At 44.6% G+C, this 17002-nt stretch overlaps 1 protein-coding gene and 1 long non-coding RNA gene across 3 annotated transcripts in view; one reads left to right on the forward strand and one right to left on the reverse strand.

The window, feature by feature from the left end:
* Positions 1-1546: 1546 nt before the first annotated feature.
* LOC121057850 lies at positions 1547-10581 on the forward strand. Its single transcript, XR_005813984.1, has 3 exons — positions 1547-2512; positions 2976-3133; positions 4191-10581. It is a non-coding gene; the product is annotated as an uncharacterized LOC121057850 (long non-coding RNA).
* NF1 (neurofibromin 1) overlaps positions 5892-17002 on the reverse strand; it is a 100188-nt gene continuing 89077 nt past the window's right edge. For both annotated transcript variants that reach the window (XM_040532549.1, XM_040532551.1), the window contains one exon: positions 5892-10732. In XM_040532549.1, coding sequence (XP_040388483.1) covers positions 10590-10732 — 143 coding nt within the window. In that variant the 3' untranslated portion in view covers positions 5892-10589. The remainder of the gene's footprint in view (positions 10733-17002) is intronic.

The raw sequence follows: 17002 nt of genomic DNA on the forward strand, positions 1-17002 counted from the left end.
GCAGTCCGGCAGACACCTGCGCAGCATTTCACCCCTTACACAGGGAGCTCATTAAAGAACGAGGAGGTTAAGTGACTTGGTCACCCAGTGACTCCCTGGCAGAGCAGCGAGCTCAGTTACGTTGCTCTGACAGCTCTAGCATGCGCTACCAGGACAAGCCCTACCTCCCTCGCGAGGGGCTGTGCCACACTCCAGAGCGCCATGTGCTCCTCCTCGGCTGTACCGCACGCACATACTGGGGGCTGTAACTTGGTAGATCATTCGCAGGCACCAAACAAACAGGAGAAAACAAAAGTTACCTTCTCCTGATCCTACTTTCCCCAGCAACGAACTATTTCCTTTCACCTGAGACAAAGTCCACAGCGCCCGATAACACCCTGCAGGTGCTAGCGCAGCCACCCAACCTTCCAAGGCAGCAGCGACCCTGGGAGCGCAGGAAGGCGGAATTACTTCCGTTACTTCCATCCTAACGACCTTCACTTTTGCTTAACAGACCAACGGTGGTGGAGCGCAGCTTTCGGTGCCATTTCCTACCACCACAGGCAGCGCTCGCTGACGGGACGCCCTCTGAGCCGCCTGCCCGCCCCACACTGCGCTGCCCAGGCTGCGATGGAGCGCCCAAAGCCGGGCCCAGCCCCGGGACCCGCGGGGCTCGGCTCCTCCTCGCCTCGAGAGGGGGGAGACAGAACGAGCCCGGAGCGGTGCAGCCCCGGGGGCGACCGAGGCGCTGCCGCTGAGCGCCGACAGCGGGGCCGCTGCGCTCCCGAGCCGGGCCGAGGCGCCGCGAGCCGCCCGCTGGCGCCGCGCCGCGCCCCGAGCTCAGCCGCCCGGCGGCCCCGGCAGCCCCCGGGACCCGCGCGGCTCCCGCGGCCGCGAGCACAGCGGCGGCGGCCCCGGGCGGTACCGGAGGCACGGTCCGGGCCGGGCAGCCCCCGCCGCCTGCCCCCCCGGCGGGAGCGGGGCCGGGCCCGGGCCCCCCGCGGAGCCCCCGCCGCGCCCCGGGCGGGCCCCGCCGTGACCTCGGCGCCGAGCCGGCGCGGCGGGGCCCGGGCGCGGCGACGCTGACCTTGGGCGAAGCCGCTGCCGCTACGGCCTCACGGCGGCCCGCGGGACGAGCGGCACCGACAGCGCCCGCAGCCCCCGGCCCGGCCCGGCCGACGGCGGGGCCCCGCCGCTCTCCGAGGCACGGCGCCGCGGCCCGCGCGGTACTTACGGACGGACGGACGGACAGACGGCGCGGCGCGGCGCTGCCCCTCCCCGTGCCGGTCCCGCCGCTGCCCCGGTGCCGGTGCCGGTGCCCGTCCCGGCGCCCCCCGCAGCCCCCCCGGCGCCCACGTGCCGCCCGGCCGGGCCGCCGCGCTGGGACATGCGGCCGCGCCCCGCCCCGCCCCGCCCCGCCCCGCCCCGCCCCGCGCCCCGCGCCCCGCGCCCCGCGCCCCGCCCCGCCCCTCTCGCGAGAGCGCGCGGACCGCCCGCCCCGGCCCGGCTCCCCCCCTCCCCTCCCAGCCGTGCGCATGCGCGCTTCGAACCCCGGCCGGCGCCTGAGGGAGCGCCTGAGGGAGCCCTGAGGTGAGCCCCGGTTCTTCTTCCAGCGTCCTGGGGATCGCCTGGCTGTGAACATACAGTGTGCTGCGTGCAGGAAAACTGCTGCTGTAAACACAACAACAGGACAGCAGGGCAGTTTTATTGGCCTAACTAACCAGGATGGTTGGAGTTAAAACGGCTCAGTTGTTTATTTACACGTGTATGCAGCAAGCAGTACATTAGAGAGTGTAAATGAGTAACTCACAAAAATCACAGAAGAGTATCTGAGCAGGACTGTCTTCCCTAAATTACTGCTTTGTGTAAGCATTCTGTGAAAAGTTCCTGGTTTGCCTTTTTGTTTAGGGCATTCAGTAATGAATATTAAATATCTGCTTACAGACCATAAAATGTGCCACACGTGATGAAAAACATGCCACAGTGCTGAGACTTTGCCCTTTTAATGTCTTTAATCTGAAGATCGTATGCTAAGAATGCCGTTAACTGACAGTCATCCTTAGCTGTTACGGTTGGGCAATTCAGGCATTTATGGTGCCCGATCCTGAGATGTTAAGCGATTTATCGAAGGTCACAAAGACAGTGTCAGACGTGGTGACTATAAACATTTTAAGCTTTTGGGACAAAAGGGGTATCTTTCTCTGTGTGCAGTACCTAGCTGAGCTCTTATGGCAGTCAAAGTCCACCAAATTTACTATAGGGAAACCAAAAATATGCTCTATTGAGTAATAATGTTATAATGATAAGTCAAATAGAGCAAACACTGCTAAAAGAAGGAATAACTGCTTCCGTGTCTGACAAGTCACGTTCTTACAGGAACAGTCCGTGTCTCTGAATTTTTCATGAGTGGGAAACAGCTCTCTAGGCTGCTAGTTCAACTTTCATGGTGATTTAAAAAGCAAACAAATGTTCCTGGCAAGAAAAATTGGCACCATACGAAATAAAAGGAGTACTGAAAATGAGAAAGGTACAGGTAAGTTATGTCAGCACCCTCAAGGCCAATTTATTCTTGCCTTCTTTACCTGTGCCTTTGTTGTAAATTACAGGTCTATCCATTAACATCTCAAACAGAACTGGAAAAGTAAGGCCAACAGAAGCGTACTTGCTAAATTGCTTTGCAGGGTGTTTGATCCAATCCTCAGAGTACTGGAGCAGGTTCCTTGCTCTCGGGTGAGCCTGGTTTCATCTGTCCAAGCCTGCACACTTCTGTTCTGTCAGCAGCGCTGGGTGCGCTGTTCCAAGCACTGCAGTGTCCTGCTCACACAGCCACGAGGGACCCCTCAGCTCTGAGCTGGAGAGCTGCCGTGGGCGAGGCTGCGTCGCCTCTGCGAGCCGTGCCTGCCTCTGCGCGGGACTGGCTTGGAGCAGTGCGGCTGTCTTTGCGCTGCAGTTGATGAAGGGTATGCCCCTCAGAAGGTAATTTTTCCTTCTTTCAGGAACTATGTGAGACAGGAGTTAAAAACAAGGATGGGCCTGGCTGGAGGGACACCAGAGGAGAATCAGACCTGGAGAACAAGGTGCAGTGCAGCTTTCCGAAGGACAGAATACGCAGAACCAGTGACGGCCTCTTCTCTTTCCACGAGCAGCTCTTCACGTAAGTAAGCCATAGAACAGCAGGATTCAGCAGCACCGACAAGGCCTTTGTGTTTGATCCCTGTTTCACAGAGACCTAGATGCCAAGTGTTTTGGGCAAATATAAAAGTTCCTCCCCTTGTTTTGCTGTCCTGCCCCTACCACCTCAGTGGCCTCACGTCTGTTTGCACTGTGGGGCCTTTATGCCTTTGTATGTTTTGCATTGGTCTGAACCAACCTCTCTGGCTTGCAGCCACTTTGTGCCCTGTGTCTGGCCCGTGTTCAGTCATGCCTGTGTGTAGACGGGTGGGTGGGTCTTGCAGACTGTGCAGAACTCTTCACTGCACCCTCTTTGCATGTGCTGTCGCTGTGAGGAGCTGAAGGCCTCCCCTTTCACTTGCCTGGCACTGCACGAAATGCACCGCAGGCCTCTTTCTGAGAATGGCTTGCAGTGAGCTCTAGGAGAGGTAGGGAGCAGTTAGTAAACGGAAAGAGACTCACCAAGAAGGGGAGGGAACCTTGGCTGATAGTGCAGGTAGGGAGGTCACAGCCAGCACGTGAAGGCACTTGTGAGAAAGCACATTAAGGCAAAGGGAATGGAGTCCAGGACAGGTAAGGCAGAGGCCATCACTGCCCCACTAACCTGGCGTCTTATATCTGTGTCTTGAACATAAGCAGCCTCAGGAGGCTGAGGCAATAAGCGAGAGCTTGGAAAACTCAGTCCCAGTCAGTCCTGTCTCTGATCTGCCTGTTCAGGACCCAGCCACGTCATTTACCTGTGGCTTCAAAGGCCGTGGTCGGCACGACCAATGCGTGTTTGGCTCAAGAAAGCCGTTCTATGGAGCACCCAGATCTCTGTGCAGAGCTTGTTCTCTCAGTATGCTAACCAGGGGTAGCAGCAGAGGGGTAGACCTAATTTTTCTGAAGGACAGTGTGCTATGAGAAAAAAAATACAATTTAATGGATCAGTGGGAGTTGCTTGAACATAGAGTTACTTGTCAGTATTTATAGTTTTATCATTTGACTAAGCCTAAAGATGTAGTTGCCAGACTTTTTTTTTCCATTACTGCTTTGAACAGCAAGCTTGTACTTGTTTTAATAAGTCACATCACAGGAGACATTATTCTACGCTCGCCACCCACACAACCCTGGGATTTACTTTCATTTGAGAACTCGTTAAGCGTACCAGCAGTCACCCAAAGCAACGAATGTTCCAAGACACACAGGATTCACACATACAAATCATGAGTTTTACTGGTGGGAAGAGAACACGGTTGCTTTGAAAGGGAATGGTCAGTAGCACTCTCCGTAACAAGACTGGCTTTAATTTGTAGTTCTGTGACACCGTGTGCCTGGGCACGTTAAATCTATTTAGGTTCACCTGTTTTCTGCCCATCTTCCAATCCAGATGGGCCTAAGTGGAGGAAAGAAAAACAAAAAGCATTTGACAATCGTGCAAGTGACCAACTTGCAGTAGAATTCAACCCTATGGTAGGATGTAAAGGACCAGATTTGACCCATATCTCACGCACGTGGGCATTTTTCTGAAGTAGCTTTTAACCCACAACAGCATTTGGTCATGGTAACAGATAGCTCCAAGCCATTCTGGGGTCAGCCGACTGCAGCAAAGAACGACATCCTCTCTCCCCAGCCCTCACAGCAGCTTACTATGACAGACAGGATAGCGACTTCCCTTTTTGTCTGATGCCTTTTTTTAAACCAGCTGCTCACAGTTGTGAAGCAGCCTGAGATGAGGCTAATCCTGGCAGTTACCGTTCAGAGGTACCCGACTCAGCGTAACATTTGTGCCTGTCTGTGTTACCTGGTTGTTTTCGCATGGCCAATCGACACACCAAGGTGAGGCAAAGGCAAAGCTTGTGCTTTCTCACTGTCTGCACTAATATCGGGGCTCATTTAGAGAGCAGGAAAAGTCTACTTTATTTTGTGTGTGAAGAGAGGGTTCTTGACACTGTTTGGTTAGGCAGCAAATAAGAATCCGAGAGCTCCTCTAAGACAGAAGTTCAGAGACTGCTGCTCTTCTATTCATGCGGTGCCTACTGGCCCCAGGAACATGGCAGCGAGGCAGCTGAGCCATACAGGCCTGCACGGCTGGCTGTATTTTCAACTGAGCAGGCTTAATAATATATTTATTATGCAGGAACAATAAGATGTCTTAGAAGTCAATGCAGTCACACTTGGTGTTTTTACATCCTTTTATGATTCAGAAAGCCAGAATGTAAGTACTTACACATTTTTAATAGGAAAGTAACATATTCTCCTAAAAGGAAAAACAGATTTGATTGTCATAAAAGATGTCTGACAGTTGAAACTTCAGGCTTCTAAGCTAGAAAAAGCCCAAATAGACAAATTATACTGAAATGTTCTTTAAAGACCAAGCAGCTGTTTTATTAAAATATTAAATTTACATTTAAAAAAGAAATATTCTGATTATTTCAGTTATGATCATATTATTGAAGTGACATGAAATTCATGACAACGGGCTTTATTCTGTCCAAATTCTGTCCTCAGTTATCTACTGGCAATCAATTTTGCTGTTATTTAGGACCATGCAAGATCACACACACAGAAGCACATTTGTCTGGAAAGAGAAATCCAAGACAATGGATTCCAACGTGATTCCAGTTTTCCCCAGAGTGTGGCTTTTCAACTCTCAATTTCAAACCCATCCAACTATCACTGTTCCAAGAAACAGGAAAAGGAGTTCAGAATATACCGACCTCATCCCATACCACAAGTGAATGACCTTCGAACAACTTGAAGCAGGTTGAATTTACATTTTACTTCAAAAAAAGGGAACGTACATACATGAGGGGGAAGTGGGGTGAACAACAATTATCCGAAACCAGGTTTCTACCATTTTTGCCTACAGTTACCAACTGTGTTTGAATCAGCATGGCTGTTGCCTGCTGATGCACAATTTCTTGCGCTATGAACAGGATTGTGAATCGAGGAAACATTTTCAAAGTTGAGGCCCAAATGGAAATAGTAAGATATCATACACAGTGTAGGTTTATAGTACACAGCATGGGTTTTTAAATGATGTAACGCAACAGCAGGAAGGAGAAGTAGTAGTTAACAGTTACTAACACTAGAATAATCAAATTTGTATGTTATACATGTACAGCAACTAACTGCTTTACAAAAAAAGCAAAATAATACAATATATTGTCACATGTATTTACAGTGTAGTAAATATACTTTTCTGTCAAATTTTACACAAAAAACTATTTACAGGTGAATATACTGCATTAAAAAAAATTGTGGGACCAACACTAAAAGTGACTTTTTGTGGTAAGTTTGTTGCATAACAGTAAGACGTGCTTCATTACATTTGGAAAAATTAACCTCAGAACAAAACAAAAAGCCCTAAAACCTACAACCCAGTTAGGAATAGAGCACTGGAATGCTCCCAGGTGCTCAGTCCACAATACTTATTTGAAATGTTTCCTGTTCTTGGAAACCTCATGCACATTAAAGCAGAAACATCGGCATAATTAACAGGTAGGTTATGCACTATTCAAATACTACTGAATTATTTTTAAGTCAGGGAAAATACAAACACAAAATGTTAATCATCTTTACAGTACTGTACTGTAGTTAGTGCGTAATGGATAGCATGTTCTAAAACAGGGGTGTCAAACATACAGTCCCCATTATGTAGTTATATGGTCCACATGTTAAAATCAGATTTTTCTGAAATTAAGTTTTCATTTTAAAGTACACAGACCCCATGGCTGCAGAGGTAATCTTCAAACCGTGACTAAGGTAACCCGTGCAGTGGTGAGTGCCCTGTAGTCTGCAGGCTGCCTGAAACAGTGACTGGAAGGTCTGAACTCAGTCTCCAACTTCTTAGATCAGGTTTCAAGCCTGAAGCATCAGCAGCAGTAACTAACTGCTGATCACTAAGGTAAATGGAGCGACAGGATGGGGAGCGAACTGAAGCAGGCTGGATTGGGAATGGAGAGTGGTGCTCACGGGAAGGAAACAGAGCAAGGTACGGAACATTCGGAACAGGAAAAGGGAACAAATAAAGAAGGCTATGAAAAAGAAACCAAAAAGGCAAGGTAACAGCAATGGCTACTACAGGAAGCAGACTTTCTAAGTGATGAATGATAAGGCACTGAACAACCAGTTACTAACAAAAGTTTAATTATTAATGAAAGGCCATGTTTTCCCCCTTGACCTAAGCACAAACTTCCTAAATACTGGTACTGGGAGATCACTTTGCTGTGTATCAGGGCACACACGGCCCTGAATTAAATCTTGGCCATAGACTGTGGCCACCTAGAGTGGCCATCACTGCATTCAGCTCTGGGCCCCCCAAAATAAGACAGACATGGACCTCTTGGAGCGAGTCCAAACGAGGGACACGAAGATGATCAGAGGGTTGGAGCACCTCTCCTATGAACACAGGCTGAGAGAGCTGAGGGTATTCAGCCTGGAGAAGGCTCTGGGAGACCTTACAGCAGCCTTCCAGTACTTCAAGGGGGCCTACAGGAAAACTGGGGAGGGACTCTTTCTCAGGGAGTGTAGTGGTAGGACAAGGGGGAATAGTTTTAATCTAAAAGAGGGGAGGTTTAGATTAGATATAAGGAAGAAATTCTTCACTCTGAGGGTGGTGAGGCACTGAACAGGTTGCCCAGAGAAGCTGTGGATGCCCCAGCTCTGGAAGTGCTCAAGGGCAGGCAGGATGGGGCTTTGAGCAACCTGATTTAGTGGGAGGTGTCCCTGCCCGTGGCAGGGGGTTGGAACTGGATGTGCTTTAAAGGTCCCTTCCAACCCAAACCACTCTGATTCCATGACTATAGTTACACCAAAATTCATCTCTCTTTACCTAAAACGTTTGACACCCCTGCTCTAAAAAGTTCAGGTCCTCTCACTGAACTGTGCAGTGAAAAAATTAAATGACTCCCCCACCTTCCAGGATATAGAACAAATTAAGTTGTATTGACTTGCTTTATAAAGGTTTTTTTGTTTGTTTTGTTTTTTTCAGCCGGGACTGAGAGCTTGCACTAGTTCTAGTTCTCACACAAAAGGTAATTTTAACCATTGTCCATTTTGATTTTGCGTTACTTGTATTTCTAAGACTGCATTAATTCTAATTTAATGACACCTTTTTTATATAAGCAATGCAAAATACTAGAAGAGTTGCAATGCACTCAGTCCGAATGAAACTGATTTGGTAGTTCAGCTGGAATTATTTCTTTTTAAAGAAAATTTGCTCATAGGAGAAAACTGAAAATTATCTTTTCCTACCAGCAAATTACAAGATATTCTTTTTTCCTCCCACCTATGGCAAGAACAAGTCTTCAGGCTTCTACAATTCATTGTCTTCATTAAAATGGAAAGGGCTGGAATTAGCTTGGTTCAGTATAACCAAGAGCAAACTGACAGTGACACCGAAGGTGGCTATTAGCAATTTGATGTATGAGATGAGAAAGGTTTTTAAATCAGTGACTCCCCAAATTACAAATGCATAGCAGCTTAAAAACATGGCACGAGTCACTGCTCTATTCCTAAATTCACTTCTAGCCTCATAATCCCTTTCACAGATCTGTATCAGTTCAGTAATCATGTTTCTACTGCAGCTTCTACACGATCGAGAAAAAAGATTTGGTTAATTGCACAAGTCTTAATATTTTCCAATGTATCTATTTCAAGATTGCTAATTCTACTTTTTCCTTTTGTTTTGGCAAACTATTTGCATATTAAGTTTGTGTTCATAGTTCTTTCAGGACTGTAAACAAATTAAAAAAATTAAGTTGTTATTTTATGAATCAATACAATAAAGGCATTTTTATTTACATAAATGTTACATTGTTACTGTGTGGATACATGTGAATTACGTGCTATATCAATAAAATCTGAACACTTAATTGTACCATTCTCTAACAATTTAGCTGTGGAGTTTGATTTACTGAAAGCCACTAATAAAATTGCACTAGAGGATTTCCTTTTTTTATATACTTTTTTTTTTTTCTCCTTTAAAGCCACTTATAAATTGTTAATTTCTAACATACAACAGGGATCTCAAACTAGGAAGTATAGCTGTTGTTTAGCAGTAGATATACTTAGCCCTAAGATGAGCACCTGGATGACAGGCCTTTTTGTCAGAATTTCTGTTCACCGCTGAGATCCAACACTCCGCACGTTTTCAGTCCGTGCAGGTAGCATCTGTAGCACCCAGTGCCACATCTTTACATGTCACTCAACATAGCAGCATATTATCACAGTCATCCATTGCTAATACACTACTGTGCCTGACAAGTGATACTGTGGCTTTCACAGTGATAGCAATTTCAGTTTTGTATAACCCCCAAGTACGAACCCTTGCAAACTGAACCCCCTTGAAAGTTCTGCAAGACAGGTTTGACTGCAAACGTCTGTACTGATACCAGAAATTGCACTGCAAACATTCAAACGTAACCTGGATTTGACAAAGTGTCAGTTATTTTTTAAGTTCATGTACCTTAAGCAAACATTACTGTTTTTATGTCACTGCTTGGGCAGCGCAAAAGCAGCTTTGCCAAAAAACCTCCCAGAGCTGGAAGTTAATTCATAAAATTTTCCCCTCCATACCCCAATGGTTTTTCTGCCAGGAATTTCTTGAAGGTGCATATTGGTGGGAAGGGCAAAACTAAAGTATAGGCTAAATGGAAGAAAGAAGCAATAAATTTTTAACATTGCTACAATGACACCATAATAGTCAGTTTGTGATGATTTTCTTTCCACTATCCAACCTTCTTTAGTGCAGTTAAAGTACAGCAAAAAAAATTGCTTTGGAAAAAAGCCAGTTTGTCCAGTCTGGTCCATATACAGTCCAAGTATGTGAAGCTATGGTCTGGGGAATGAAGAGACTCATGCGGCCTCCTTGTCCTCTTTAAATTTATTGCTAATTACTAGAAATTTAATCTAATCAACCACTTCTGGTTAAGCTCATTGTACTGCGGCTACTGTAAGTTTCTTTTAAGCATGGTAAAAAAAAGTCCACAGCTAAAAATCCTACAGGTTTGAATTAAAACCAGAATTATAGTAACTTCCCCGGCTCATAAAGCCACTACCTTGACAAGTGTGCAAACAGGATTAAGTATTAACACTTTCCTTCAGAGAAGAAACAAACAAGGCATATCACAGAAGCAAGGTAGAACCGTCTATGGAAAATGGCTTTCATATTTGGACAAGATACTGTACTGCAGCGTTAAAGAACTCCACGCTTTCTTCGGCTACAAAGTCCGTCAGGATCTATAAGCGGTTCTGAAACACTGGCTTAAATCAAAAACAGAAGAAAAAAAAGGCATTAAAATTCAAGCAATGTTTCAGGAGTTGATCATCTGGCAACATGGCTGACAGGATGGGAACTTTAAAAATTAAGTGCAGCATCACAACTGGTGGGGGGCCCTTTGCAAGAGGCCCACGTACGTCAGTCAGTTTCAAAAAAAAAAAAACAAACCCAAATTTCACACAATCTTTTTAATGCTGTGACGTTTCAAGCTGCCAGCACTTCGCTGCTTTTGCACCTGGCTGGCGGAGCCGTGGCGCATCCTCCCGCTGTTGGCGTGGCCGGCGGTGGGCGAGAGCTCCACGTTCTCCTTGTCGATCCCTGGGGAAACACACAGATCGAGGTTAGCCTCACTTTGCCCACCCTGCGGCTTAATGCTCTAAGGACAGATACTTCTGCAAATAAACAGGTTAGCATGTAGGCACCTATGTGGTACAAAAAACTGACACGCCTCTGACGCCAAAATAAAGGCATCGCAGGGTGCACGGAGCCCGCGCCTGCCAGGCAGCGCCCTCTGGACCGCGCAACAGCCAGGTACCGGCGACACGGTGACAGTCGGTGATGCTGTGCTCGAAACACGGCCCAGTTCTGCCATGCGTACAGGTGGCGGTGCGGAAACAGCCCTTCGTAACGCAAGCGACCAGCGGTGCTGCCCTAGCTGGGAAAGCACTTCAGACATCTGAGGAACAATTTATTAAAAAAACAAAAACAAAAAACAAAAAACTTGTAACTGTTATAGCAAGACATAACACAGCCTTACTGGTGATGACGACTCGTAAATGAGAGATCTGATACAGCTGATTTACTGCAGTTCTGTAATATGAAAAATCATTTTTTCAGGATCAAACGTATGACTCTATGCTCAGGGAAAGCACAGCCTCTGACCTAACCAAACACCTCCATGTGCTAACCTGTGGTGCCCATCCACACACATCCATGCAGGGCAAATTTCAACAAGACTCCTTCAAATAATCTTTTTTTTTTTAAGCTGCAGACTGGATTTGTTAGTTCAAGCTGCGTCCAAGAATAAAAGACAAAATACTCCCACAGACACAGGCTGATTTGTTTCAATACGTCACAACACTATGAAAATATACAGGGGTTATGAACTGGTCACTGAATCAATCGAGTCATCTCTAGCCAAAGAGAAATAGCAATTTTATTTAATATGGGAAATAGCATATGTATGCGTAAGGAAAAAGGAGATGATCCATATGATTTAGATGGATGCACATCAGAGATGCGCTGAATTGCCCGGGTCTGGGAAATTGCTAAATTTTCTTCTCAGAACCTACTTTTTAAAAAGATACTTTAGGTAGGCATTATTCATTACTTAAGCCGAATGTGCATTAAGGATGTGAAGACGAATTTTTTCTTTGTCACTCAAACAAGAAAATCCTTGACAAAGCGTGCTGTCATCAGCAGCAGGCCTTTCCATTCTCCAACAGTCTCAGTCCAGTAATACCATTAAAATCAAGTTCTAACAGTATCATATTTGCAAGGTTTCCAGCTGTTTCAAATTGCATTGTAACAACACCTGACGTGTAGAACAACCTGGGGAGAAAGGGACGCATTTCAGATGGACGTTAAAATACCTTCAGAACCTCCTGATCTGAAGACCACTACAGAACCCCATGTTTTCTCATTCGCAGTTTGTTCCGGGCACCAGTCACCTACGTGTAATAGCAATCGAAACACAAATATTTTGAAAATAGGTGCTAAGCACATGCAAAGTAGCTTGTCCTAACTTCTCATCTACTGTGTGCCACAGCACAACCTGGGCAGCAAAACCAGTGTGCAAATCCAGAGTGAACCGAACGGAGATGTGCGACATCTGCATTTCAATACTGCTGTTCGGTTTATCTATACACATATATTGCAACTATAAATATATATTGACATTCATAGTGACAACAAAAATCACTGCAAATACGCTTGGAAGCTTGCTTGTAACCAACAGGCCAGTGAGATCCCGGTCAGAGCGCTCTGTTTCGGCAGCTGACAACCCCCTGCAGCCAATGGCAGCGTCAGCACCTCCCTGCAGACACAGCTCCTCGTTCGCAGAAGGGAGGTGCTCCAAAATGCTTGTTGGTAGAATGTACATGGGTACTTGAAATAAAATTCTCCATACATAACCCCAAAAAGAAGCCCTCCTAAATTAAGCGTAAGGAAACACTAGGACTAGAGCTTGGAGACCATTTGCATCATCTCTTTTTGAGACAGCTCTGGTAAACAAGGCTTTCCAGCTAGCCAAGAAAGTCTTGTTTGACAAACTGATTTAAAAACATAACCAGAGATCTGTACTGAACGCTTCATAAAGTTACACCGAGTTTGTACAAATGAAACAAGTTCTCTGTCTTTAGGCACCTACAGAGGGAAGGCAGGCTCTGTGAAGCGCATGGAAAGTCTGCCTGAGAGAGACAGGCAATTCGGCATGTGCCTGACTTGGACACGCAGCACTGCTGCCAGGCTCTTACCAGCGCAGACTCTTGCCTTAACAAGACATCAGCAGTCACGAGGCTGGAATACGGTTTTTAGTATCTGCCAGTTGAGATATGATTACAATTAAAATCATTCACAACACCAATTCAATGTAGTTCTCAAAAGCCCAAGTTTTGCTGGGATATCAGGCTGGTTACCTTGGCCTGGGAACAATCCTCTGGCTCAAGGCCTGCAGATGACCAGCTGTATGTACGGACAGAACGTCCAGCCAGCAGATGAAGGGTTCTGCTCCATCCTCACGGCATCCATATCACTACATGTACTCACTGAAAACCCTAAATGCAAGTCTTGCAGGCCACACAGCCCTTTTCAGCTACAGTTTTGAGAACAAGCAAATTAAATTTAACTCAAGTCTGCAGTGGCAGAGGCTACTTCTTGCTACCAGAAAAGATTTGTGTGTATACAAGGACATCAAAATCCTCCCAGCACTGAGCCTTAGCTCAAGAATAGAAAGACAATTGTAAGTATATGAAGTACAAATCAAGGTTTTAAGGACTGTCTCACTGCCTGGCAGGTATGGACAGGAGGGGTATGTAGGCTTATTTTGGATACATCAGGAATAGAACTGATGCAGGTACTCACTTGAAGAGTTGAGTGTAGACACCAATTATTATAATGATTTAAGCCCTGGTAAATCAAGAGGGGAAGAAAAAGAACCAAGAATTAACTTTAAACAAGAACAACTACAGAAGCAGCTTTCTAAGAAGGATATTAACAGGAAACACAGAGAACAGGTGGGTCTGGAAATCTCAACGATGACTGCTTCTGCAGAAGTGCAGCTTCCCCAGACAGAGGTAGGAGGAGGCTTACAGAGTACAAGATGAGGATGAAACCACAGACAATTTATACCCAAGTACGTATACCTTTCCTAGAAGCCTCAGATGTTCTCTGCAGGACAAGGTAACTCTTACTATGCTGTGCTAAAAGAATCACATGAAACAACCCTCCAGAACAAACCCCATCAGTGTAAGCTTCACGCTGACATACGACAACACATGAAAGCCTTGGGTTATGAGCCATTACTCTAACATCTTTGGACAGTCTGTCATTTGAAGATATAAATCGGAGACTTGGGCTTAGTGCAGACACACTTGCCATCAATTATTACTTTTATGATGATTCTACTTCAAGTTAATCATTCGTGTAGCAGTATCTTCGTGTAGCTGTCACATTACTTCTGCAACAAAATGATTGTCTTAGGCATGTTTAACAACACTCAACACTTGCAGTACATGTGCAGCACTGGGATGAATAGCAGGAATGGTATTTTAATGGGAGAGGCTCAAAGTACAACCAGCAGCAAAAATTAGGATGTCTGACAGCAAATAAAAAGGTTACAGCAAAATCCTATTACTACAAATTATATCTTCCACAGTTTTTTGTCTCATTCCTGTAAGAGATTGATTCTCGTCGGCATGAGCAAGAAGAGCAAATATACTCCACTATTCCACAGTTACAGGGAAAATCAAAACTCCAGCCAGAAGGTGCCTGCGGGCTGTCATCCTTCCACTCCCTGTGTGGGTGTGAGCTTACAAAAGTCACAATCTATGATGAGAATAGGAAGCAACCCACGGGTGTAAGTAAAAAAAGTCTTCTGCAGCTCTTTTCTTTTTATATATATATTTCTCCATATAGAAGCAGAAATCAAATGGTGTTGATGAGTATCCATTTTATTGAGCCTCTGTCAATTTAGTCCAAAGAACTTACGCCTGCTTTCTGGTGGCATGCAACTGAAGGTTCAGGGGAAGTCAGCCTTAACATTAGAGCTAATATGAGGCAATTCTACATTTTACCTTAATATCTGCAGCAGAATAATTTCGCATACCAAGATTCCACTTCTTTATTACCAAATTTATATTATTCTTAAAGACATGAATGACCTTCTTTGTCTGCTATATCATCAAATATTATTAGCATCACACAAGAAATTCAGCAGCTTAGCTCTTATACTGAAGCCATTCCCGTGTTCAAAAGGATTAGTAAACTACTTCTCATGCCACAAGCCCAACCCTAAAGCAGATCAAGCAGTAAGTATCTCGTGCAAATATGATGGAAGTAGAGTGTACCTTGATGAGGAAGCTGCATGAAAACTGCAGATTTAGAGCAAGGCAGAGAAGCTTCACAGACACAGAATGAAAGAAAAAACGTAAGTGAATAATGTCCATGACATGGGGAGAAGGGGAGGGGGTGGAGATGCTGACAGACAAAACATTTATAAACAATCTTGCCTACTTGTTTCCAGATGCAATAAATATTATTTTTCATGTTATCTGCAATTTAATGTATTTCTTAGCATAACAAAAAAATACTTGGATGTAACTTTTTTTTTTTTTTTTTTTTTTTTTTTTAATTCGGTGTGACAAAGTAACTCAGCACTGCTAAAGAGTTGATTTTCTTGTTCAGTCATTCTCAAGTCAGAGTGAGCTGATAGCAGGTCTGCATTCCGTATTAGTCCCATAGTTGCTGTGCTGTTTTAAGAAATCCTGCAGCCCACATTTACTTCATATTCTGTAATTCTTTTACCAAAGATTTTTATCTTGGCAGATATGCTTACTCCCTCATTCTTGTCTCTACAGTGAGGAGAGAATGAATAAACACCGCCATCAGTGTACAAGAACACAAAATTCTTGTACGCAGCAATGGAGCTGTATGAAGTGCCAAAAGACCAATTACATTTTTAATAAAATTAAGCAGCTTAAAAAGCAAAGCATGCAAAGTTGCCCTGGTTAACATAACAGTTTAAACTAGTGAAACTGTATATTGACTGAGGTGGAGCGGTATAATAAATGTGGGATGGAGGAGCAAGATGAAATGCCCCATGTTGTGACCCAGTCCACAGTTTCAGAAAGCTGGAGATCCCCTGATCAAATACCAAGGCTTTGCACTGAAATTGCTAGAATGAAGCAAGAATGATCAAGCAAATAAGACAGACACTAAAAACCAGTGAGAGATGATGGGAAAATTAAACAGTCAACACAAGACTTTCATAAAATAGTAAATCACTTAAGGCGGTTTCTCACTAGCTTGAAACACCTTTAAAGGCTGACTCCTTATGAAGATGCCTCCGGTCTGGTTACATAAAAATGGAACCATTAGAAAGTTTTTGCCTATATGCAATTTACAGCGTATCTGTGTTCTTACTACAAGACTACAGAAAAAGAATACAAAGCAATACTTTATTCTATTTAAACATTCAAAAATTTAAGTGTTAATAAATTTAAATGTATGACCTCCTGTATCTGCCAAAAACCTTGTTAAAATATTGCTTTAAAAAAAATACCCAAAGTCAAGAGATACAAACCTGCAAATCCACTTTCTAACTTTTTGAAGGAATTGAAGACTATTCAAATAAGTAGTTTTCATACGCTGTACTTTATTACAATTTATAACTGTTGGAGTTGCCACTGATGCTACATTTACATGGGAAGAGGCTGTCCATAATGTACTTATTTTCACACTGATAGCCAGCTGTACTTTTCCTCCTTTAGTTTTATCCTTCTTCCTGTTCTAACTCCACAGATAATTTTTAGCTGTATGCTAAATGAGAATGTTCTATCAAACCACCTTCCTTTTCCATAATCTGGTTGTTAACTAACCCTAACAGAGTGCAGGTATGGATAATACAGAAATATTTCTCTATACAGGATGAACTGCATGATAACACAACACAGCGGCTGCATTATGCCTTTGTAATAAATAAATGACACTGTAAAATAGTAATCTGTAAAGCTTCTCCAACCTCAGCTTTTACCTGTTCTTATTGCTCAAATCAAATGGGATGCCAGGATGCAACCAGTAAGTCCCTTTCATGCCAATGTTCTTTTCTTACTTGTTCTCAGGCAGGAATGCAAAACAAGGGAACAATACTATGGCCACAATGACACAAAGGTCTCCTCTAAGCTAAAAAAGTGCCGTTACTTAAGTAGCAGAAAGAGAAGTAACAGCTGTGGAAAATACCCTTCACGTTTTTCCTCCTCATTTCAGACAAATTTATTTAATATAATAAATCATCCTGAGTTGGAGGGACTGGAAAGCAAACTGTTTTCAGTATATTTACACTGATAGGCATCTTAAAATATAATTCTAGAA

The sequence above is a fragment of the Cygnus olor genome, chromosome 20 (genome assembly GCF_009769625.2).
Source record: "Cygnus olor isolate bCygOlo1 chromosome 20, bCygOlo1.pri.v2, whole genome shotgun sequence".
In the NCBI taxonomy this organism is placed as follows: domain Eukaryota; kingdom Metazoa; phylum Chordata; class Aves; order Anseriformes; family Anatidae; genus Cygnus; species Cygnus olor.